This window comes from Cottoperca gobio, chromosome 7, assembly GCF_900634415.1.
Source record: "Cottoperca gobio chromosome 7, fCotGob3.1, whole genome shotgun sequence".
Lineage (NCBI taxonomy): Eukaryota > Metazoa > Chordata > Actinopteri > Perciformes > Bovichtidae > Cottoperca > Cottoperca gobio.
In genome coordinates, this window is record NC_041361.1 from 19,694,800 (window position 1) to 19,721,384 (window position 26,585).

At 39.7% G+C, this 26,585-nt stretch overlaps 1 protein-coding gene across 4 annotated transcripts; it reads right to left on the reverse strand.

The window, feature by feature from the left end:
* Positions 1-6,130: 6,130 nt before the first annotated feature.
* LOC115011091 (SRSF protein kinase 3) lies at positions 6,131-16,301 on the reverse strand. 4 transcript variants are annotated; one of them, XM_029436045.1, is made up of 13 exons: positions 15,937-16,301; positions 15,023-15,111; positions 13,853-13,892; positions 13,351-13,459; positions 12,719-12,806; positions 12,406-12,493; positions 11,971-12,077; positions 10,936-11,098; positions 10,563-10,639; positions 9,296-9,403; positions 8,355-8,424; positions 8,096-8,188; positions 6,131-6,850 (listed from the first exon to the last, which is right to left on the reverse strand). In XM_029436045.1, exons 2-13 carry the CDS (start codon positions 15,080-15,082, stop codon positions 6,666-6,668), a joined length of 1,188 nt encoding a protein of 395 aa, XP_029291905.1. In that variant the 5' UTR covers positions 15,083-15,111; positions 15,937-16,301; the 3' UTR covers positions 6,131-6,665. The 4 variants fall into 4 exon arrangements, with proteins under 4 accessions (XP_029291905.1, XP_029291904.1, XP_029291903.1 ...); XM_029436044.1 differs by having other exon boundaries at positions 12,719-12,809; XM_029436043.1 differs by lacking the exon at positions 13,853-13,892.
* Between the last annotated feature and the right edge of the window lie 10,284 nt (positions 16,302-26,585).

Genomic DNA, 26,585 nt, shown 5'->3' on the forward strand with positions numbered 1-26,585 from the left:
GGGAAGACCCAGGACTCGGTGGAGAGATTATATCTCCTCACTGGCCTGGGAACGCCTCAGGATCCCCCAGTCGGAGCTGGAGGATGTGGTCCGGAGAAGGGAAGATTGGGGTTCCTTACTGGAGCTGCTGCCCCCGCGACCTGATCCCGGATAAGCGGTAGACGATGGATGGATGGATGGATGGATTTATTCAATAATTTGAACTCATGAGAACATATCTAGTTTATCAGGAACAGCACTGATTCCATCGTTTCAATTTATTCTAAATACCTCCCCTTAAACAACAGGACCTTTTGGGAAATACAGTAATTGCTGCCATCAGTTACAAGACAAGTTTGATTACAATTCCTATGTCTGCAAAGTAAATATGAAGCTACTGCCAGCAGCTAGTTAGCCTAGCACGTGGAAACAGCTGGGCTGGCTCTGTCCAAAGGTAACAAAATCCACCTACCAACATATATCTAAAGCTCAATAGTTAACATGTTATATCTTGCTACATTCAATCCAAACAAAAACCGAAGTGTAACAAAGAATTTTATGATTTATGTGTCCATTTCTTTGATTAAGCGCAGAACTTCCTGGAATCTCAGGTTGTCTGACAATTTCAGCACTACAACAAGACTCGAGTCAAGCTGACAAACAAGAATAAAAAAAACAACCACATGAACTTCTCCGAACGACCCATTTGTTCAGCACGGAGAAGCTTCGGCCTTTACACCTCATCCTTGAAGCCTTCTTCTCATAAAAACACAAAATATAGTGTATGAAAACGTTTCCGAAAAAGCATGACTCTTATTTGGATTCACTTACCCATAATGGGTTCATTACTGACCGGGCTGAATACCCCTACTGCAGCTACATGTACATTGTACAAAAACTACATATGGTTACATTTAAGTGACAAAGCCCTTTAGCAGCTGTAGTAATTAGGTGATTGGACCATCTGTAGCAAAGGATCTAAATATTGTATCCATTTATATTCTATACCCATTCATCCCGTACAGGGCCACAGAGTTTGGAGGTCTATTCCAGCAGTCGGACAAGAATATTGACATTGGTTGATTCTGCTAAAACAACAGATTTCGCCCAATACAAACATGTTTTTAAATTCTTCCTCTTTACAATATCTGTCCATGGCAACTACAGAAAATTATAGTTACAGAAAGCTTGTGGTAATGGCAAATAAAGGTGGTTAAGCAATAGTTAGGGTAAGGAACTGAAACACCTAATTGAGGCTAGGGATAGACTGTGGTGAAAGTTAATGAAAAGGAACTTTAACTTAATTGCATGTCTTTGACAGGATGCAAACTCCTGTCTCCTGCATGAAACTTAACCACGCCGACCTCCAAATCCTCCACTACAGTGTACTGCTGAACATTGACTTTGGACATAAACCATGCAATGTCTTCCAATATGGAAGTAATTCTTAGGATACTGGTCACACCTGCAAGCAAGATTTAGAATCTCCATTTCACCTAATATGTATTCCCTGTGGTAGAAAACCACCAGAAAAAAACAGATACAGACACAGGAAGAACATGCAAAGTCCGAAATAAAGTGTCCAGCAGTACTGGTTATGCTAAAAACAACAACAGGAGCTTATTGCTGTATGAGCCATCACTAACGACTGAGCCACCCAACTCAGTGTTCCTGCGTGACTAAAAGGGTTGACGTAGAGGCAGTGGAGGTTTCTATCTGGAGCCCCACAAGTTCCTTCCAGTCCCTTGATGTCCTGTTTGTTTTCCCTTTTGTCAGAGCATGGTGTGTCGACTGGTTACTGGCCAGAGGCTGCCAGGAAGGAAGAGACTGACCACAACCACCAACTGTCCTGTGGTTGATCACACATGCAACAAAATCTGAATGTTTGTCCGACCCAAAGAGATAGAGCCGTTTTCCTTCATATGTCTATATTTTTGACATAGCACTATCAACATATGTATGCTCTCGCAACTGGGAACTTCCTGACTCTGCCCTCAAATATTTGAGCAATTCTTCCAGATGCCAGACTACATCTACAAACTATATACAGCAAAAAACATATTTGACATTCAATCTTGGCAATATTGTGGTCTTTACTTCATGCTATATGTACTGCAGCATATGTAAACAGTTTAGAGAGAATGTCCTGTGCAAACCATGACACTGTGGTCATTTCCTTACTCTGTCAGATGCAGTCGGTTTATATCGTATATAAGCTTTCCAATTTGCAAAGAGAGCTGACACTGTTCTTCCACAAAATACTTGTATCTTCAAAGGTCAAGTGGTTCGGAATAAGAGGAAAATAGATTTAGATGTTTTTCATGCATTTTAGATGTTTTAGAATGCAGTTTTGTGATAATTTGGCTTGAACCAATTTCCTTCACACAAGGGACAATGTCAGCACAAATAGTTTTTTTTGACAACGTCAGCAGTCATAAAAATAGGTTTAGCTTTAATAGTCAGCATCTGTGTGTATCGGGCGGTGGTGAGAGAAAGAGGGGAAAGGAGAAATGTGTATGTTAAAGATAAAATGAGGGTAGATGATAAACAGGCTGACAAAATATGTATGCACCAATAAACCGTTAAAACTATGAATGGATTACTGAACGGGCCTATAAGGCACAGGTTCAGGTGCACAAAGTGTCAGGAGCCCCCCTGGCCTAAAATGTCAAACAGATGCATACCAACTAGGAAGAGACTCAAAATGACCACAAAGAAACACAAAAAGAATATAAAGAGGGCCAAAACAAATATAGACAAAAAATAACAACAGAGACCAAAATAATTGCAAAGAGACACAACACAATTATAAAGGAACTCAGATGGCACAAACTGACACATAAAGTGACCACAAAAGAGACACAAAAAACCCACAAAGACACACAAAACAACTAAATAAAAGGGAAAGACCACCACAGAAAAAACTACAAAAAGACCGAAACAATTACAAAGAGACACAAAACCACAGAAAGATGTGTAGCGACTACGAAGAGACACAACACAACAAAAAAGAAAGTTTAACAACTATAAAGTCTGCGTGTCTGGCTACTACAGAATATAAGAGAGGTGGTGGGTATTTTTGTATGTCTGTGCCCAGGGGCCCATTGTCTCATAATCCGCCCATGGCTGGATCACCTGCCATCCTTTCACCCACGCAGCAAGCGAGGGCCAAAGGTAATATTTAGGGACGCATGGGTACACACCTTAACTACAAACATACCTCGCTCTGAAACAAAAGTTGGACACCGGGAAGATACCAGGGAACTTAACATGTGGACATGTTTTTTTTTTCTCTCTCTCATCCCAGTAGTGATGTGAGACTATAAATATTAGTGTCTACTGGGCCATCACAAGGACTTTACTGGATATTACAGGACAGTCAGGTACTGTCAGAATTGAACTAGTTTTTTAAGAGATAACATAACAGGTTAGAAGACTTAGTAATTCTATCTTTAATTATTTTCGTTGTACAATGTTACATTCAATAAGTAACATTCATGGATGCTCTCTATCGCTGGTGTTGGCTTTCTGCTTGCCCCTCATCCTTCTGTTGAGCAACGGATACTCAGAAGCCTCCATTTACCATAAAAAAGGTAAGAACTACTTCTGCTTCCCTTTAGAATTATTACTCAAAAACATGTGTTTGTACGCCCCTACCCAGTCCCATGGGTTGATACTTTCTGCCCGGGGAGCAGAAAACATTTGTGTTGTGTCTTAAATATAGCCATTAAACCAACCCAAACTGGCTGACCACAGGCTTTGTCCTCTATACTCTGACCTTGCATTCAGCTCCGTGGGTCTCTTCACAGCAGAAGAGTGTGTTCCTATTGATCCCCTTCTGAAGGTGACTGATAGACCCCATGGGGATAGCTCCCACAGCCTGCAGGAATGATAGGATATTTCACTGTGGATGCTAGATTTAGACATTAATGTGCCTGAGCTCTTGCAACAGGGCTTTAAGTATTTTTGCAGTGACGGCAGACATTTATATAATCGGCAAAGTTTTGATGTAAACTCTTGTAAAATATATATGCTTTCACATAGCAGGGTCATACCTGGAACTGGAAAGGAAAAAAGTGTGGACAGAAAAAAGACCAATGTGTCATTGTGCTGTTCATTTGTTTCACAGGCATCTGTTCGTACAAAGAAAAATACTACAAACCAGGAGAGTCTTTCCGGAGAGGCTGTGACAAGTGCTTCTGTCATGACTTTGGTTTCTACTGCTTTGTGTGAGTAGATAATTCACTTCAGGTTATGATAATTTATTTCAGATATATAAAGCTTTTCTTATGGGAATTATATCATTGTAAATAGCTCTCATAGAGCAAGCCATATTATGTTTGGCAAGTACGAATCAAAGTGAAATTTATATTTTTGGTTTCTATTTAGTATAGTTCTGTTTCACAGTGCACAAATTAAAGAGGAACAAATACAATTAATATTTAAAAAAGAATAACATTTGCTGAGGGGCATGTAGGAAGAATATTTCATCTCGAGAGCTGCCATTTAACGGACTTTGAAATATTACTGTCCAAGTTTTTTCCCTTTGACTTGGCACCAATCTACTGTGCGCACTAATCCCTTCTCCTCCAGTTTATCTCAAATGACTTTATAAATATCACTATTTTTGTGGACTTTATTTAACATATACTGTATGTTCTCTTCCGCCCAGATGTCAAACAAACTGCAGAAGTCCAAGTCAGTCCTCTCCCACTCATGTTAACGTTTTATTTACCCGTGTCCGTCTCAACAAATGCCTGCGCATGCAGCCCATAATCCTCTGCGTTTTGGTTCCCTTCCTGCAATTGGGTTGGATTATGTTGTCACTGCAATCGAACCGCGCTAGGGTTCACTTGGAAACGATCGGCAACCAACTCTTATAAGCAATTGTTTTGCACCACGGTACGATTACTGCGTTCACAACTGTTCAAAGGAACTGCACCAGGGGTTGAACCGCACCACAGTTAAATTAAAACGGACTAAATGCTGGTTTGAAAGCGTCCAGTCTCTTCTCTCCTCCCCTCTCGTAACACGTCTCTTCTCTGTCCTTCTAGGCCAATGAAGCCTACCTCGTGGCCCAGGAAGTGTCGTCGGATCAGGACAGAGTGTGGTTACACGATGGTTTATAAAGAAAAGCCACAGGTGGAGTGCCGAGCCTACAGCTGGATAGGATGACATGCTGGACTTTTACTTTATTATTTTAAATATGTAGATAATGTATGTTCTTCATAGTACATAGTGTGTATATATAGTGTTCTGGACAGCATAACCTTGATGATATCATTGTAATAGGTTTTAATGAGGACAAGTCAAATCATACTTTGATGCGTAATGTCTTACTGGACCCAAGTAGAATTTAATCAGCTAATAATCAAGTCGCCATTATTTGATATCAACCTTGTCTGTTGCACTTAATGTTTTATGCAGTTATGTCTTGTAAGTGGTGTTTTTGTAGTCATTCAAATCAGTACAACACAGTGTAGTCTATCAAACATAGTGATTACAGGTTCAACATGAAGTTAGTCTGATGATGATCAATTTGATCTGATATGAAATGTACATCTTTACACATTACATTTACACGTTTGAGAACAGAATCAAAACGTCTAATATACAATGTGGTGCGTGAAAGTGGAATGGAAATTACCTGTATTATTATTAAAGGAGATAAAGTTACCCTTAGTCTGTACTCTGATAATCTATAAGGGCCTTTTATAACAGAGAGCTACTAATGTAATGTGAAGTATTTAGAGGAAGCTGAACGAGAATGAAAGTAACTGAGACAAAAAACTATCAAATAGCTATTTCAGTTGGATTAAATCAAATAGCAAAATAGTCAATGTATGTTTTAACCGAGTTAAAGGTTATTTTATTTTCCTTTTACAACAGCAGGAGGCTCTGTGACAAAACAGGTTTGGACGTGTATAGAATAGAAAGTTGCACTTAAATAAATATAAAAAAGCAGTGTGAGGTAAAGTGTCCTTAATCAGTTTATTTTTTACGATTTTCTATGGAGTTTTCCTTGTGCAAATCTTGTGCATGTTGTATATTGTACATATTTTAAAGCCCTGTAGTGATCAATAAAGTTGACTTGATGTGACCGCAATCTGGCTGTTTGTTAGACTAAAAGAAAAGTAACTTTAAAGTTATACATTTTTAAAATCATTTTAATAACTAACATTTAACCGCACTGAATAATAGCTGCACTCAAAGTATACATCCAATTGCACACTTCACTGGCTATTATTGTCAGGTCTGTCAGTGTAGCAAGAGACATTACATAATCATATTCTCCTTAAAAGAGGTGATACTTAGAGGACTCAAAGGTCTGGCAGTCAAAGGCTTACAGTAGAAGATCTATGTAAAAAAGCGCCTTAGCAGCATAAAGTGCATATTGGGGCTCCAGTGGAGAAGAGCATCCTATTCTCTATCTGGTGTTGAATAAGGACAATACCACAGTCTATAGGAATTCACAAATCAAAGTCAGTGAAATACAAACAGTCTTCGAAATAGCCCTTTGGATTCCGCTAGTATAAAAAGCTCAAAGATGCCCAGTGCACTTTTAAGATCTCACAGATTACGTTTGTGGCGTTATGTTCAGAAACTGTCAAGGTCAAGCTGCTGACAGCATCTGGCTCATGAGGACTACAGATGGGGATGAGGCCTTTCGGGCCTTTAAGAGGCTATCAGGAGATCAGCCAAGGGTGGCAGAGGCACTGTGCAGCGGTGGCCCTCCTCTCAGGATGGTAATCCAACATGCGAAGAAGGAAGTGTGAGAATCCAGCGGTGTCCTCCAACAGGAAGTGGTATTTCTCCACCAGAATGTTGTAGAGGCTCCAGAGCTTCAGTGGACCGACACGACGAAGGTCGCCTGGATGACATGGAACCAGTATTACTCAAGGATGCTCACAAGTAACATGATTTAATGAAATGATTTAGTAGGACGATATCAGGGGTGTACTGGGAAAGGTATAGGGGGAGAGGGGTGGTTACATATGTGCAGTATATACGACAGTCAGTTACGCTTGGGGATGGGGTTAATGTAATTAAATATGTTACTTATGTATTATATGTATTTATTGAAACCCTGTCCTACAAAAAATAGTTACTGGTGGGGTAATCTAATTACATATGTATTTATTATAAACAATATGCAAATGTTTATCACATTATGTGTTGTGTTTTGAGGTAAATATCATTCATGAATTTATTACCTCTTTCAATATCTCTCATATATATATATATATATATAAAATATAAAAGCCCAAATTTTACATTCTTACGTATTCCTATTCTTACTGATGAAATGTTAAGTAAAATAGATACAAAAATGTAATTGAGCAATTTATCCACCATTTTACAGCCACAACCGTAGCAACAGAGTTAGCTTCGGTCGAGCCTATGACGCAAGCATCAGTTAACAATGTTAACTAAGTTAAAATCAATCTAAAAAAAGAAATATCCCCATACAACAAGATCTGCATTGTCAATTACATTTTGAAGGGAAACATAGTTGGTCCAGGATTACTTTGGTTTTGACTATCACAAATATGTTTTTAATCAATGTCTGCATAAGGTCAAACAAACACAGGACTCTCACGCAGGAAAACTCTGTTCAGGTCCTATGTGAAACCAAAAGTCAAAATTGCGTTTTAAATGTTTTGTCTGTAACTTCATTAGCGTAACAAACATACTTAATTTAAACCAAAACATGATGTTTTACTAAACATAATCAATTAGTTTTGTTGCCTAAACATAACCATGTAGCTTTGTTTGTTTTATTTAAAATTACAATGTTAATCATAGGTTTAAAAGCGTGACCGTAATCCGGAAGCCAATACGTTTCTCTCGAAACCTTGAGAATGCAATTTAGTTGTATGGGAACGTAACTTTGTAGGAGACATAGTTGGAATCACAGGCACACTGAGAGGCCCGTAAAGAGACGAAGGCCCGGACGGCCGGTAAAAGCTTTATGGATTTTCTGACGATCCCCCTGCCCATCGATGGGGCGGGCCACCGGGATTTCTCCTGGTTTTCCAGATGGCCAGTACACCACTGGCTGATATCAATAAAAGTGCCCACTAGCACACTACATACATAAAAAGTGCAGGTTTACCTCTGCGACTGAAGTACTCTGCAGAGTATTTACCCGACAAGGCAACAGCTGGTGGGATTTTACCAAGCAGCTCCATGATCTGGGCTATATGGTCTGAGGTGGATGGAGAGAACAGACACATTCAAGCGTGAGACACACAAATGTACAGTACACATTATCATACACTACATCAACAGTTACAACGCAGCCACAGTGTAATCCCATTTATTCCTGTGTTTGTCATGCCTCTGTCAGTGTTAGCACACTGTACTAAATGTACCTTCCTCCAGAGAAATGGACTCGCCAGCTTTGGGTTCAAACAGGGAGTCTCCAGTGACCAACTCAAAGGCCTGAGAGAATGGAAGAGAAAATTAAAGGGTCAGATGTATATGTTTTCAATAAGACTAATCCCAATACATTGATTGATGACGCCAATATTTGAAAATAACTGCTTCAGTCTCTATCATAAAGATTAGGCTACAAGTAAGTTAGCTATGCTAGCAACTTGACTGAAATATCTCAACAACATTGGATGGATGTGTCACACACATCTCTAAAAACTTTCATTCTCAAAACATGATAATTCCTGCAGATACAGGTTGCCAAATATTTAATCTGACACCACCCTACTTACAATTACATTTGCTTCACAACAAAAGATCAAACACAAATTCTATTTTATTAACAGTTTGGTGTCTTTTACAATTATGAAGTTTACTTGTGGGATTCCTCAAGGTATTAGGCCCAGTTTTGTTTATTTTGTACATAAATTATATAGGTCTCCAGAACATCTGATGTGCATGATATCAAGTGCATGGTATTTCCAGATTATACAAATATATTTTGTCTCTCCTAAAGAAGTTGTGGCACAAACTGCTATAGTGTATACAATAAAAGGTAAACTAAAGTATATCTTTGTTGTAGACAAATACACAGGTAAACCATAGCCATTCAACCATTCTATTCTGAACCTCTTCAACCCCCCTCATACACTGGTCAGACAGTCGGTATAAGCTTTGTTGAAACTCACAAAACTTTATTCTAAACTCTGGTGAAAGTTCCGAAAGAAGTCAGGTTGAATTTTGAGAGAAATGTGAATAAAATAATTCACAAGACTATATTTTCCATTTGATAGAATGATGTAGCAAAAGAAAGCATGGAGTCTTGGGTTTGAATATCTTACGCTGTGTAAACATCATATTGTAAATGTTTTTACCTTACCATGCAAGCAACACTCCAGATGTCAGCAGGCGGGCCGTACTCAGATCCCAGTAAAACCTCCAGCGAGCGATACTGACGGGTCTGAATCTCCTCACAGAAATGTTTGTACTGGACCAAGAAAGAGAGAGAAATATATAAATATTAAAATGGTAATGTTTCAGATTGCTTAGTGTCTGTTTTCACACACGTTATGTGCTATACATTTGGCTTTCTACTTTTTGGAATTTTAAAATTCCTCAGAAAAATCTAGCTGAATGAGACTCAACATGGCCAATGTGGATTTTAAGGCACTGAATATCTATCTATCTATTTTCTTACTATGAGTGATGGCATCCTATGTGAACACAAACCTTTCAGCCAAAGCAAAATCATATTTCACATGAGAGGTTTCTGGATTTTGTGTTTTTGTCTATGTTGAGTATTTGTTTTGCACCAATCAGAATTAAGATACATGTAAAAATGTGATGACAGTTGCGATGGTGTTGGCTAATCTTACCAGTACTGTCTGAACAAACCCACTAGCTTCAAATCAACTGATTAATTGGCCATTATTAGTTGTCATTATTATTATTATAATTATTATTATTATTATTATTATTATTATTATTATTATTATTATTATTATTATTATTATTATTATTATTATGTCGGTTGGAGCATAGATTTGAGGTGGTATGGCCCTACTCTACCTCCTAAATTGGTCAGTGGGCTCTTATTGGTAAGCTGGATCACTGCAGGAAGGTTCAAAATTGTTAAGCGCTGAAAAATGGATACAATTACAACCTTTTCACAACGTGCAGGTAGTTGCAGATTGCCCCATCATTATAATGGTAACAACTGATAATGGCAATTTAATGGGCCCAAAACATTGGAAATAGGTGTCAAACCACACTCACACAGTCCTGGCAAAGCTGAGTTTTGGACTGTTAAACCTGCAATAACTAATTATTTTTGGTCAATCTGGGGCAGCGGAAACACATTGTAAAAAACAACATTGACATACCATCTGCTTTAAGTTGATATGTTGAACAGCAAACAGTCGCATATACACATCCGGCGGTTATTGAGCAACATTAGTAATCATTTGCAGATGTGTTTCTCTGCTCTGTTTTGGTCTCCACCAACTTGAAAGGGAAATATCTGTCTTTTTACTATGTCTTGTAGAGAAACTAAAACAAATCAAACAAATTCAGCACCGGGCTAATGTTGTATGTCAAGCTTTATAATGGCTTATAATGTATGTAAAGTATATCGAACAACTACTGACCACCCAGCAGGAGCTTCCCAGGTCAGCAATCTTCACTGTAATGTCTTTTAATCTGTATGGGTTTACCTGCTCCTTCTCTAAAAGAAACAGCAAGAAATCGTGTATTAACATCTTATTCATTTCCAGAAAAATTATATAAGAAACTCATTCATTTTAATTTTTTTGTTTAGATATCAGTACAACAAATGCGTTGACCCCTAAAATGTACAATATGTCTGTACAGAGCAGAAATTGGCTCCGAGTACATCTACTTTGTACTCATGTGATAAACCTTGCATGGCTGCTCAGGCAGCTCAGCTGGTATCTGTCCTGCTTTGAGACTTCCCTCTTAAACAATCTCCAGCATCTGTAGCAATAAAAAAAACAACTGTGCCTGTGGACTTTGTCTTTTTCCCCATCAGCACAGAGGAGGAGCTACTGTCCCCTGTTGGTACTTTGTGGGACTGCTCCTCCAGACGCAGCAGGATGTTCTCAGGCTTGATGTCTGTGTGAATGATTTTACACTGTGTGTGAAGGTAGTCCAGCCCCTGTAGAACCTAGAGAAAACACAAAAAGAAACATTGGGTAGTCTAACTATACATGTACCCTCTGGGTTTCAGTTTTGCAGAATGCACAATGTGTTAACACCTGAATTTTACTTGTATACATCTTCTTATCTAACTCTTGGCAACAGAGAAAATAAGCATATTTCTCAAAATGTTACTTTTCATTAATTTAATTTACTTTAACTGTGCATAGCTACACATTTGAGTATACAAACGGCATCTAAAGTGCACACAATTCTTACACTTAAATGACGATACGTGTTTGCGAGAACCTTGGCTAAGTCCACACTTAAACAGATATTTTTGAAATCAGGGTTTTTCCTCCATATTTCTAAAAATTGAAGCTCTGTCAAAACCAGTGGGCACGTTGGGCCACATACACACACACGGGTCTTGTCCAAAACCGGCATCATTGGCGGCGGGGTCTATATCGTGGGTGTTGGATAATGTAGCAGTGACCTCCGTAGTGCATTGTGATACATGTGTTACTCAATATAGTGGAAGAGTAACTGTACATGTATGTGTAAACATGTAAAAAGTCCTGTTAACAAAGTTAGAAACAGCACTATTTTGGCCATCGCATGGAATGACAACTCATTTGTGACACCTCATAAAAGGAGATAATGGCGCACACTGACCTTACAAGCCAAACAATCCATTTTCTCTGTCTACATATAATCACTGAAGTTTTTGAAAATGTTTACCCTGCTTGGAGTTTCAGAGAAGGTCCGTTTTATGTTACCTAAAAACGCTGTTTGGGAGTATATGAAAGCCCAAACTGCAAAGAAAAGGCAACGTTTAAAATATATACCTGTTTATATGTGGACTAGGCTTTAATTTCTTAGGTCTCTGTGGTTCTTTACCTGAGTAAGTATTTGTTTGACTGAAGGCCGCGTCAGTCCAGTATTCCCAAAACATAGCTGCCAGCTTCTCAGGTCAGGCCCCAACAGCTCCAGCACCAGGCACATGTCTGAGCACCAGACATTAAGGTCAGTTTTACATGTCTGCAAGCTATTGGCAAGCAGTATTCAGTGTATGATGTAATGCAACACTGTGTTCAGTGAGCTGACGTAATGCCATCTGGTGTTACATCTCTGAAAACAGTGTACTCTGTTAGAGTTTGCAGAGGTAAATCATTTACAAGATGTATTCATTTTATAATATAGTTGATACTGACAGTCTGACCATTTGATAGATGCATTTGAGTGTTTATTTTAGACACACAAGCACACATCTTTACACATGACAACCCTTCAGTGTCGGGTTTAGAGTGCGTGCCCAGTCTGTAAAAAGGATACGGACCCCGTTGACCCCGGCCAACTTGAACTCATCGAGCAACTGAACGATCCTTTGACTGGAGGGGTGACGGCTCGGAGGACCACTAGCCTGAATAAAGAGAGAAAAGGAGTAAGACGTGGAAGAAGGCAGACAATAAAAAGGAAATAAGATAGAGAGGGATTGGTGAGGAAGAAAGGTGGAAAGGGAGATAGTTGACATGGGAATATTATAATTCTAAACCAAAATGCAAAGACAAATATCAAGAGAAATAACATTTGACAGAAAGAGATGGACATGTTAAGAGAGGAGAAACACAAACAGTGGGTCACTGACACATCGTAGGAGAACAAGTTCATCCTGTCCTGCCTGGGTGAAGCCAGCTCCGCTCTTCAGCACCTTCACAGCAACGCGCCGACCTAGCCTGCTAACACAGACATGAGATCTGCCATCAGGACAGAATAGTTGCTGAATCCATGAAAGCATTGTATTGTATTGTGTTACTTAATATTTATAATCATCATAAGAAGCAAAGTAAAAAAATTGTCCTTATCGGCCTAAATGCAATCTACAAACACATCGGCTAGCATCTGACAACGATTTAGCTGATTATGGGCCAAAGGATTAACTGCATGAGTGTAAACTAGCTATTTGTGAAACAATCCGGTCGTAGATGTCATGTCTATAATCTGACTCCATTTTTGAATCTCAAATTGCTATTAGACTGTAGACATGACCGGTGCATGGTAGAGGAAGTCTTGGCTTGGATACCCACTGCACCAGAACATCGGTAATATTGGCCGTCGCCCCCAGATGGCAAAATTGTTGTCAAAACGATAGCTGATGGGTTCCGAGATTGTTGTACCAGTTGTAACGACTATTTTAAGTCAAGAGAAGGGTCCAAAGAAATAGAAAAGCCATAATCCCCACAGCCCGATCATCTTTGTACAGTCCCTAATTAAACCTACCTGAGGTCCAAACACAGCCAGACAGTGGAGAAATAGCCCCAGCCGAGCTTAGAAACCACCTGATATCTCCTGTTGAACGTGTCACCTATCTGGACAGGGTGGTATCCACCTGAGGAGATAGAAATAAAAGAAATCTAAGAATGGACATGTCATCAATTATTTAACTGTTCCATGACTGAAATGTGAAACCATTTCATCTTTCACATATTTTTCATCTGGTGTTTAGAAAGCTTAGATAGAGATGACTAAATGTGGCACTACAGCTATTTTTGGCATTACAACTTCCTCTAAGCTATAACATGTCTGCAGTGAGTAATACATTCAAACCTCCAGCGGGACATGATGCATAAGCCTGTATCAGTTCTCTGTCAGCCAGCATCACACAAAGGTCTTGGACATTGTCAAGGATCTTGAAATGCAATCTCTTTTTCTATTAAAAGTGAACATGATATAAGGCGGTATATGATTTATTTCAGAGTCAGGTATATGTGGTATCACATACTCAGCAGGTTATCTGGAGGTACATGTAGAGATCTGCAAAGCTGGCAGGAAAAGAAAGAGGGACAGGGAACAAGATCAGGATGCCAAATTGGCAAAAAGATGCTGTAGGTAAAGTGATATATAAAAAGAGAGGGACAAAGGTTGAGTGTGGCCATGGGGGTCATGGGAAGCACTTACAGGTCATAACCCAGAAATCATTTAGACTGCATTTTCACACTGTAAGAGGTCCCGCTCAAAACATATCTTGGTTGCTAGTTTCTAATCACAAATGTTAAAAGATTATCAGCCTACATTGTAATGATTTTTTTTTTAGCTTTACTGTCACTGTGGCTCTAGGGCACCATTAATCTCTATAAACAAATATCTACAGGCGACGGGACAAAATCATGGAACCGGAAGTATTCTAGTTTCTGTTAGTATTCCCAGTAGTATTGACCAATCACATTTGAGCGGGCTTTGGTTGCATGTTGATAAACAGTTTATGTGGAGAGCAAAAGAGACGTAATGCATTGGCCAAAATGCAATCTTCTTTTATTTATTTGCATACATATGCAGATATCTCTTTATAGAGATAAGCCACAGACGTCGTCTCTCGGCTCAATCTCTATTCTCACATCTCAAATTGCTAGTTGAACTGTAAAAAATGTCCGGCACAATGAAGAGGAAGTTTTGGCCCAAATATCTGTTGTCGGAAACCGCAGATCTATACCAGAACCCAAGATATATCAGCTGCCACTCCCAGAGGCTAAATGGTAATTTACTGATAACCGATGTGTTCCGAGATTGGGGCAACATTGATCCGGATTAAAATATCGCTACAAATTTCTAATGGTTTGCAATTAGATTTTGTGCTGATTTTGATGGTCTCGAATGACTTCAAACCAATCGTAATTGAAGAATTTTTCAGAAATATCAGGACCGTCTTGTACTATTTAAAGCAAAAATACTGTAGCTAAAACTTGATCAAGAAAGACAAAAAAATGGCGTAGGAGAAATTTAACAACAACCAATCTATATATAACAGAAGACTGTAGAGCCTTCTGATACCACAGAGTTTGTATTGTTGATGAACAAATCATTTAGCGCTACACATGCTGATCTGAGGGGCCTAGGATAAAAGTGAATGAGTACATCTGCAGATGATGGAATGAGTTAAGAGACTCTGCTGTACCATAACAGTATTCTCTGGGGTCCTCAGAGTCCTTGCTGTCCTTTGGATCCAGCTGCTCATGGCATCCGAGGGCGTCAAAGTTAGACGACCTACAAACAAACACACACACACACACGTCACATAAGAACTTGATTCTTTAGTCTCCCGCATTACAGCCTGTGCATCCTCTGTGTACAATATGTACATGTGTTGTGTTGTCAGTGTCGAGTTGCTGGGGGCAGCCAGGAGAGTTGAACTACTTTTAGAGTTTCACATAGGCTCGTCTTGCAATGGAAACTTGTCTCATTGCTGGCTAAGATTGGACGAGCAGCATCGGAAGTCGCACTACTTCTGACACAGCTGCAAATCATTTTGCAGTATGTTCACGCAACCTGATAACTTTGCATCCCAGCTGCTTTAGATATCTACTGTAGCAGCGGTTGGTTCACGTCATGTCTGAGAATACTGAACACAGGACACATTTCTGTGTGGATGGAGGGACATACAGTAGAGTTTGATGTGAGATTTAACACCCTTGTTCTTAAATTTACTAATAGAATGCACAGGACGTCAACATTTTCAAACAGTTTGATGATTGATGATTTTCTTTTTTTCCTGCAAAATGTGTATTATGAAGACCTGTGAGGACTGTCTGAAACTCTAAACTACCATTTAAGTCACCTCTGTAATGCTGGCATGCTTTATTTGTGATGAGATCACGGAATAATCCAAGGTTGAACGAAAACATGAAAATAAAAAAACTTGTTTCCACCAAAGGTGAAACACTGAAAGTCTTTTCAGCCAGAGGCATTTTTGCTGCAGTTTGTATTTTTCAGGTTTAAAACATAATATGTGTGCAGTTAAACAGTTGCTTCCATTGTGTCAAGTGCCATGGCAAAATACAGTATCACAGATAAAAGTAGTCCCATACTTACGTGTGATTCTGCTGAGCAGTTATTTGCGCGGAGCGGGGACTCCTCTGCATGGTGTTGTTCAGCAGATGCAGCCTGCAGACACAGCAGCTAGCGGAGCAATGAGCTGGTATCTTGAATTAAAAAGTGGTGGATATCTGAAGCCTGCGCAGGTCAAAACTTTGGCATAAAGCAAGGAGAGAGACAGATGCAGTAGCAATTGAAACTGTTGCACCACTTTAAAACAGTTGAGCAGCTGCGAGCTGGGGGAGGGGGGTCCGGTAGATATCTCAGGAGACTGGGAACGCCAGCAGCAGTAGTCAGCAGGGTATTAACATGAAAATCCGCAGCAGCCTTCTAATTCACTACCTGCAAGGCCTCTACCTGCTTCACACTATCATTTATATCCTTCACTCACTCCCCGCTCTGACTGTTTTTCTCTCTGTATCTGGACTATGGAAAAACGGAGATCAGAGGGGTGTTACGGTCGAACACACACAAGGGAGGAGATAGAGTGACAGCTGGTTATTTTTCCCCCATCTCAAGGGGAGCTTGACCTTTTGGCCACAGGGTTTACAGACTGCTAAACCTGGATTGAGAATGGGATCCCCGTCCTCCAACAAAGTATCACAAAAGAGTCATGTGAACAAAGGTCAGTTGAGGAGGTTTTTTATTTTTAGGGTAGACACTACAAGAGAATAAGGTAGAAGAATTAGCTAATACATATCCTTCCTAAATTGAGTACTAACATTAAGACAATTTGGTTTTGTATTACAAGTTTTGTGAATTTTAAAATATGCCATTGAGGCATGATATAATTAAATATGTGCTCATTTGCATCCCTTTCCAGAACAGAAATCTGAACATTGGATAAAGCTTCAGTTCAGGTTAAAAATATATTTTTTATTTTGTTGACATAGAGTCAATATTTTTTTACAGAGGGAATTTTAGATATCTCTTTGTGTAACTCCATAAATCAGAAAATACTGTCAACAGCCATTAAAAATATATATATATTCGCCATGTTTTTAGTAATAAAATGCTTTATAAATCAGACAGTAAATGATATATGAACAAACCCCTCTGTAAAAAGCTTCATAATATAGATAGGAATGACACTGGAAAACGTGGTGTATGTAAGTGCTACTGAAGTGTTAACTATAATCTAAAGCTCTTTACTGCTAAATAATAACATATATAGGGTACCCGTAAAATTCACACATTTTACATGCATTTAAGAAGTGGCATTCCATTTGAAAATATGTGGTGTAATCTTTCTAAATATGCATATACCAGTTTCAACCTTGATGACCGTGTGTATTGGCATGTATTTCTCATGTTACACAGTCACATTGTGGGAACTCGCCTTCCTTTTGGGGACCAAATGCAAGTCCCCACAATGTAAAGAGTTTTAGAGTTTTAAATTTAGGGTATGGTTAGGTTCAGGATTAGGATTAGGAAAGTAGCAGTTATGGTTATTTGTTTATTTAATTGTTTATTATTGCAGGGACAATACACAATTAAAAGTAATTGCACCACAGTTAGCTAGAAACTAATTTACATCCGTTGTCCCTGGGCAGATAGACTGCCACATAACAATAAATACACCTCATAAAACAGCCAGTGTGAGATAATAAATAAAATATATATAAAAATACAATAAATACATGACAATAATTAGTAGTGACACTTTTGTGCTGATTTGAGTGTGTGTGTGAGTGAGTGAGTGTGTGCGTGTGTGAGCGAGATTGATATAAACTGAATGTTCTAAGGAATTTACTGGACCGTGCAAGCTTCACTCTGTGTTACTGTATGTATTCAGGCTTCTTTATCCTTTGAATACAGAGTCCACAATACATGCAGGGAGAGGTAATACACACAAAAACAATGATCACATATGAGATTATGAGAACATGTAATTATGAAAAGCTTCACATTTCCTGGTTGTGCAAAAACTATACATCACAAAGTCATGTATATACAGAAATGTATATTATCTGGAAATTCTCTACATTTTAAAACGGATCAATGCTTTCTATTTTTGTTATATGTTTTTAATCAAATATCAAAAGTGTTATAGAAATGCTAGACTGCTTATTCATCTCCTGCACACACACCAAGACATTTCCCGATGACTTACACATGATTGGTTATGAACTCAAATATTTAGTTTGGTGACCTTTTCATGTGCTTACATGACACTTTTTTTTTGTGCACTGCGATTACACACAAAGTTGACGCAAATTTGCACCTTGTGACGCGATTGCTGGGATGTGAATGAAACAAACATGGTACTGTAGAGAAATGAGTACCTTATCGTTTTAAAAATGTCCAGCCCTCTTCTTTTGTTTACAGACGGAGCCAGCAGCAGCCCAGTCTCCCATTGACTCTCATATCGTGTAGCCAATGAACTGCTGAAGCTTTAGACATGTGACATCCATGGTTTTATTTTTACAAATGTTCTAATTTTTTCAGAATTGTATTTGTTAATTACAAAGTACAAATAAACACAAAAATATTAAAAAAATCATTACTACTAACAGGGAATATTGGGTATAGTTATTTATAGTAAAGGCCAATAATTATTTATGGCCTTTTTATCAATAAATATTATATCTCCAAATGCAGCTTGTGAACCCCTGGTGTTACTCTTAGAAAAACCTGTCTAATAAGTTTTTGTCCCTTTTATCTGAAATCTGAACCTGAACTTGGTAATACTTGATGTTATGTTCCTATGATGTTTTCCAGCTCTTACCAACAAACTTCCGGCAGAGTTTATTTTATTCAAATTTACTATATTCAGACCACTATTACTCAGTGCCAGAAGCACTTGGAGTGATGATTCAGTGCTTTGCAAGAACAATGAGAGAATTATCTTTTGAATGAGACCAAAATCATGCAGCTGGTGCAAATGGTTGAAGAGCAGCTTCAAATTTACTTTGGGTATGTCGTTTGTAGGTATTTTCGGGTAAATTCCCCCACCCCTTAAGACAGGGGTCGGGAACCTTTTTGGCTGTGAGAGCCATAAAAGCCAAATATTTTTAAATGTATTTCCTTGAGAGCCATATATTTAATAAAATTTAAAAAATATTTATAATATATATATATATAAAATATTTAATAAAATGCGTGCATTTTTAAAAGTATAACACGTCTCTATCACTGTTTCATTGAACAGGTGCTCTTTTATTAAATAAACTAAACGCTTATGTTATTTATCTAATTTATGTGCACGTTTCAGTGTGAACTGCATGGGTGTCAAACTCAAGGCAATTATATCCGGACCGCGAGAAAATATCATATGTCTATCATAACTGGCCCGCCGGTTTTGGTAATTAAATCAATGCATGGCACAACTACGGGAAAATACATATTCTGAACATGGCGGTGCGATGGCTGAGTCGAGGGAAAGTGCTGAATACATTTTTCGAGTTCCGTGAAGAAATCTGCCAGTTTTAGGAAAGCAGGACACCACAGATCTCTGGGACGATGTGAGTTGGCCTTTTTGTGCGACATAACAAAGCATCTCACTGTTAAACCTTCAGTTTAAGAGCCGGGTGATCACGGACATATATGATGCAGTGAGAGCGTTCCAAGCCAAGCTGCCTGTGGGAGACTCTGATGCAGCAAGGAAACTTTGGTCACTACGTGTTTCCAAACACTGACAAACCATCTCCACCGCTGTGTTCCCGCATTCTGCTGATGAACTGAGCGCATTTACTGGCTTTGCAGCACAGAAATTAAAATTGAACTGCTCAGCAACCCGTTTTCAGTTGACGTGGAAACAGCTTCTGTGAACATCCAAATGGAGCTGATTGACCTCCAGTGTAATGACACACTCAAGGCAAAGTATGACTCTGCAGGACCTGCAGTTTCCAAGCTTCATCCCCGAAATGATGCCTCAACCTTCATGCCGCTCAGATGCTTTGCATGTTTGGAAGCACATACCAGTGTGAGCAACTTTTCTCTATGATGAAGATGAACAAAAACCCAAACAGAAGCCGTCTCACTGATGCACATCTTCACTCACTGAGGGTTTCCACAGAACCCCAAACATTAAACTGGCAGCTAAGAAAATATTCCAAACATCTGGTTCTGACACATGTGCATACTGTGTAAGTAAATTACTCCTGATTGTAAAATCCACACTTGAAAGACTATCGTATGTATTTGTCTACCTCAATCAATATGTATTTCTGCACTATTATGCATTTTCTGCACTGTATGTATTACAAGCACAATACTGTATGTATTACAAGCATAACATTGACTGTAAACACAATAGGAACAGGTCAACAACCATCACTTCCTGACTCTGCTGACGGAGGAGCGTGATGGCGCCAACGAGGACCAATGAGGAGAAGGACAATGCCTACTCCATGTATTAGATGAGATATTTATGATCTTTTGGACACACTTGAGTGGAGTTGTGAGACAGCAACCTGGGGGTTTCTTAGCCATTCAGTCTGTGGAAACGGTGATGTGATTGGTGTCCTCAGCTGAGAGTATTTTCTATGTTTGACTTATCACGTTAATAAATATATCAATTTAACTAGAAGATTGCTGTTTTGATTCGACATTCAAGCTCTGAGTTCTTCATCTTTTCAAGCCATTAATTGGTGCCCCGTGTGAGGCTCCTGCCCGGAAAAGTGAACAGCGACTACCGAGTATCGTTGTCTGGTATTCATTGTACGTGCACACAAGATCAGGTGAGAGTCAACACCGGTTAAAACAAATATTCACTGCAGGTAGATTAGGAAAACTTATCATTAATGAATGCCAGCAACAATATTCGACGGTCATAGCTAATACAACTGCTATTAAACGATAAAAAGCAATCTTGAATGTTGAAATACATGTGATAAGAGCAAGCATTGAAGATATTAATTGTGTTAAAAACCCGTAAGGAACGGTAATTATTAATAAATCCCACGGAGGGTGTCCAGTAAGGTACTGGACAAAGCTTATGGAAAGCTTGAATTTGATTTGATTGAGGAAGATAGCTAAGAAAACTTAGTTGGTAAACGTTAAGATTAAATGTTAAAAAGTCCTACGGGAAGCAAAATAGAAATAGTGTAATTTCAAGATTTACAGGAAGCCTAGCATAGATGCTAGTGTTGTAGCAAAAGGAGAATATTGAATATAAACCTGAATTACGTGAAGTTGATGACGATCTATTCATAGTCTCAGAGACGTTATATATCATCTCCTTTTGGACAGCATAGTGGTAAAATAAGAATGTTAAGATTTGTTGCATTGTTGTAGTGAGTAAAGTGTATCTCAAGCAGGCCTAAGGTGAGGCTAAGCTAGCGCTGATATTTAGTTAATGCATTTGAGTTGTAGAACAGGTGAAAACTGTACAAACTGACTGGTGGACGGTTGTGAAATCAAAGAAAACCGTAGAGTGTATGTGAAGTTGTTTTAAGTTGGAAAAATGTGAAAGAAGGAGACATTTTTGTGAAAGGCCTCAGAGATTAGGACCAGCTAATTATGGCTACGTGATGCTGGGTTGCTAATTCCGCCTACTTGATGCTACGTGGCATGAGAAAGTAAAATTGTGATGAACTAAACCTTGAGTCTTATGCTGGAGCATTTTGGGTGGAAATAGAATGTACAAGTGATGTATTGACAGAGTGATTAAACCAGAAATGCGAGTTTTCTCCAAACTGAAAGGAGAGAACATTTAAAACAAAGAAACCTCCATTTTCTATCCTTCTTCATCCGGTTGGAATTCAAAAAACCACATCCGGTTGATAGCTAAATGCCTCTGGTGGACAAAATTGAGACTACAGCTAAAATTTTATAAAAACTTTCCAAAATTTAAACACCTCCACCTATAGGACGGCAATAAAAGTGCACCTACATTTAAAAATAGTGCACCAGCAGACAAATTGATAAATTACAATTAGAAATCAAATTGAAATTCAAGGATAGATTAGATGGACTTTTTAATTAAGATATTCTTGATTTAATTTGTCTCTAATATTGATTGACCAATTGACCATTTATTTTTTCATTAATATTCTGTTCATTAATTTTTTATTACAATTTTTATATTTTTGATTAAAAAATATTTTTGCAAATTGACATTTTTGTTTGAAATATAGAAACATTTTGATTAACATTTTTTCAGATTAACATTTAAACAATTAATTAATTGTTTTATTGCAATTTTTGTTTATTTATTTTTAGATAAAAAAATAGTTTTTATTTAAAAAAAAGCACTACTTTGAATAACATTTATTTTGTTGTTTTTGAACTAAAGTTTGTTTTTGTTTAACCCATTTTTAATATTACAAATTTGTTTTTAGATTAACATTTTTTAGGAAATCCTGAAAAATTAAAATCTTTGGGTTAATCATTTATGTTTTATCAAATTTTGTTTTGTTTAAACCATTTTCTTAAAGTTAAATTTTTTTTAGAAATCCGTGATTTAAAAAATAAACAACATTTGTCCTTTAGTGGGATACTGCGTACATCAGTTACAATGGCGGACAAGGGGGACCCAAAACCAGTCAAGACTGTATCCACAGCGGACTTGAAAGTAACAATGTTCAAAAGGCTGGAAGCCTCTACTGAACCTGCTGAAAGGAGGAAAGTCAAAGAGAAGATGGAAGAGCTGCTACAGCTGTGGCAAACAAGAAGACTAATCTCAGAAGATGACAAGCCTGGTCTTACTGCAAGCCAACGAAGAGCAGTTGTTGACTATGAAAACGGAGAATATCTACAACATGCTACAGCTTGGGAGAGAGCGGGAAAAAGACCATTTGGCGCCGCACATAGGGCACTTCAGAAAGCTGAAAAGAGGAAGGCTCGAGTCATGAGTCTTCTTTTCCATCTTAAATATGTACCACCAACTGCGGAGGGTACAATCTGCGTGGTCAAGGAAGCAGGAGAGACAAAAGAAGTTGACAACAAAGATCAGAAGGTACACATCTATCAAACTCCTTAGCTCTACCCAGATTTGTCCTAAGTCGCCGCCCCTCCGGCATACTCATCCAATAGCATTCCTTTTCATTCCACTTCCATTCAAGCACCCATGTACCAGGTGTGTGGAGGAGTTCTGGAAGTCGAGGAAAGTGAGAGTAGCGCGCGTAAGGGATCCGTGCTGAAACAACTCATGAAACTCTCAGACAAGAGAAATTGACGCTAAAACAGGATGCAGGGGGGCGGTTGATGAACTTTCGTTCAATGCATACAGGAATCTCTACTGGACTGCCCTGAGAGACCCTTACCCCACCACCCGCAGCCTGGCAGCTTTGTCCAGCCTAAAGAAAGGAACTGAGGAAGACATGCATCTTTTCCTAAAAAGGAGCAAAGGTATCTGGATGGATAGCACTGGAAAGAGACATGACTCCTCCCCAGCAGTCACCATGTTATGGAGAAATGCAGTGGTAAGGCCCTGCCTCCTCGAGTTCGAGAACAACTGGAGGATGTGGTGGGACTAGAGACAAAGTCTAATGAGGAATGGAGAGAATACCTTGTACACCACGACCTGAAGAACAGGAAAACAGAAGGGGAAAACAACAATGAAGTGAATATGCTTACCAAGAGATTGCTAAGGATGCAAGTGGCTGAAAAAGACAGCGAGGCTTCAAAGATTAAGAGAGAGAAGAGACAAATGGTGATGGGTTCCACAGGTGCAGTAGGATTCCAAGCAGAAGGACAATTGCAGCAACAGGCTGCACAGCAGATGAGTGCTCATCCCTATTATCCTATAGGCCAGGTCAGTGCGCCTCCCTATTATACTGCAGCCCAGTTTAGTGCTCCGCCTTACTACCCGCCGGAGCCACAAGGAGAACAGTGGAGAGGGGAAGGAAATCGCTACAGAGCGAGAGCACAAGTCTGGTCTAATGCATGCCTTGTTTGTGGAGATCCCACTCATTGGATCAAAGATTGCCCAAGTCCACAACATACTCCGGGGTACGGGCCCCCACAGTACATGCAGCGTGGGAGGGGACTCCCTAACTATAGAAGAGGAGGGAGAGGACAAAGAGGAGGGAGAGGTGGCAACCCACCAAACATCCATCAACTGCCCCTCTCCGCTTGGGAACCGCCCCAGCAGTGGGATGACTCCTCCCAATGAGGATGCCCAGAACCAGTGGTCACCTTTATGATAGAAGGAGAAAAGATGGAGTTGATGGTGGACACAGGGGCTACAGCGTCCTGTCTGACTAGAGAGTACCACCTCTCTCCTCTAAAACCCTTCGGACAGTTGAATACTCGGGAAGATCTGAAGAACAAATGTATACCGTGCCATTGGTTAATGCAGTTGGTAAACAATCCCTGCTACATCCCTTCCTATATTCCCCAAAATGTCCTGTAAACCTAATGGGCAGAGACCTGCTGGTCAAGACAGGAGCACAAATTCTGTGTTCTTGTGATGGGTTGGTCATACAGTTTCCTGAACAAATACCCCCGCATGGACATTACCAGAATGATCAAAGAATTATGGTAATGGCTGCCAGCCCAAATCGTGAAATGGAAGAGGTCACAACAACAGTTTACTGGAACCGACTGTTGACAGATGAACAAGATGCTCCGGGAGTTCAGAAGACCTACATGGAATGGAAACCCTGGATCAAGACTTTGGGTCCATATGGTCCTCCACTTGACCCTCTGCATTGTACCTACAACTACTTACGTCAACCAGACGAAGAGTACCAACAAGCCTGGGAAGAAGAAAAAGACAGAATGAGAGAGCAACTGATGGTCGAAGACATTTATATAGGACCTCAGGGTGTGGCTGCATATTGTGCTCTCAAGAAAGAACAGCAACAATGGTATGCACTGTCGACTGAAGCCGTGCCACATATCACACTGGCATTGGCAGTGGGAGCTGAAGCAAGATCTTTAGGTCCCATGGTCAAAAAAGCCAGAACAATGAACTGGCTCCCTACCAACATTGCCCGCGTATGGAAATCTGACGACGAGACCATGTGGAAAATCACTCATCACAGTATGGATGTTGGCATCTTGGAACAACACGAATTGGAGAGGGATCATGGGAGAGAACACACTAACCATCCTGACACCGAAGAAACCCTTAAGACAATACCGCATTATCTGTGGGCTACTGGAGACTATGATGTAGGTTATGTACCTAATCATCAGGTCTCAATCACTCTGAGACCTGGACAGATGTCATGTTGGTTGCCTCAGTACAACCTCAAGGAAGAACAGACTGAAGGCATAGGAGCAACAATCACTGGACTTCTAGGTGCAGGAGTAATCAGACCCTCAAACTCCACCTGGAACACTCCTATTTTGCCAGTCCCGAAAGCAGGCAACAAAGGCTGGAGAATGGTTCATGATCTAAGGAGAATCAATTCGGCCACAGTTTCACAACACATCCCTGTACCAGACCCCTATGTGGCGCTACAAAATCTGAACCCTGAACACAAGTACTTCACTGTAATAGACTTGGCAAACACTTTATTTTGTTTACCATTGGATCCTCAAGTACAGGACCTGTTTGCATTCACATACAAGGGACAGAGATTCACCTACAACAGAATGCCACAAGGGTACAAAGACAGCCCAGGTTTGTTCAACCAAGCTCTGAAAAGGGATTTAACCATGTTACACCTACCACAAGATGTAACTCTGATCCAGTACGTTGACGACTTGCTGCTCGCAGGTACTTCTGCTGAGTCATGCCTAGAAACTACAGCTAATCTCCTCACACTACTTGCAAGAGCAGGATACAAGGTGAAGAAAGAGAAAACACAAGTCGCCAGAAGATCAGTCACCTTCTTAGGAAGACTAATTTCTGCAAACAGCCTGACCTTAACCAATGCACAAAGGACCTCAATCCTGTCACATGGCAAACCAAATACTGTACAACACATGCTGGCATTTCTCGGTCTGACGGGTTATAGCAGAACTCATGTACCAGAGAACGTCAATCTGACCCAACCTCTCAGAGATATTCTTGCGGAAGCAGGAAACAGAAACCTCACCGCTGAACTCATCTGGACCACAGAAGGCGAGGAAGCCTTCACCAAGACCAAGCAAGCCTTGGGACAAGCTGCCCATCTCTGCTCCCCAGACTACAATGCTGACTTTCATTTGGATGTTTCTGAAACAGAAGGGATGGTAAATGGAGTTCTGTTCCAGAAAAAAGGGGGAGAGAGACATGTGCTGATGTACCACAGCTCAAAATTGGACATTGTGGAGCTAGGACAAACAGGTTGTGCAAGACACCTGGCTGCATTGGCAAAGACAATCAAGAAGACAGTACACGTGGTGATGTGCCATCCACTCAAAGTAAACTTTGGCTTTTCTGAACTCACAAGCTTTCACTTTTTCACCAGTCAGGAAAATACAAATTGAAGAAGTGCTGACTAAACCACACATCACATATATGGCAGAGACAATTAACATGGCAACAGGACTAAATTCAAAAAAACATGACTGTGGACCCTCTTGTCCACAGTCAGATTCAGGGATGACAGAGAGAGAGTATAGGGTTTAAACACACCGCTTTATTCGCTCACAGGTAAGCTTTCTATCACAATCACAATAACAGGTCGCTCTCCAGTCGGTCGCTCTGCTGTTCGTCGCTCTCCAGGCTCCGCTGCGTCGTGGCTCACCAGGCGTCTTGGTCTGCTCTGGAACCCAGCCTACTGCAAGACAACAGAACCAGGCCATCACCGTGCATTTATTATGTG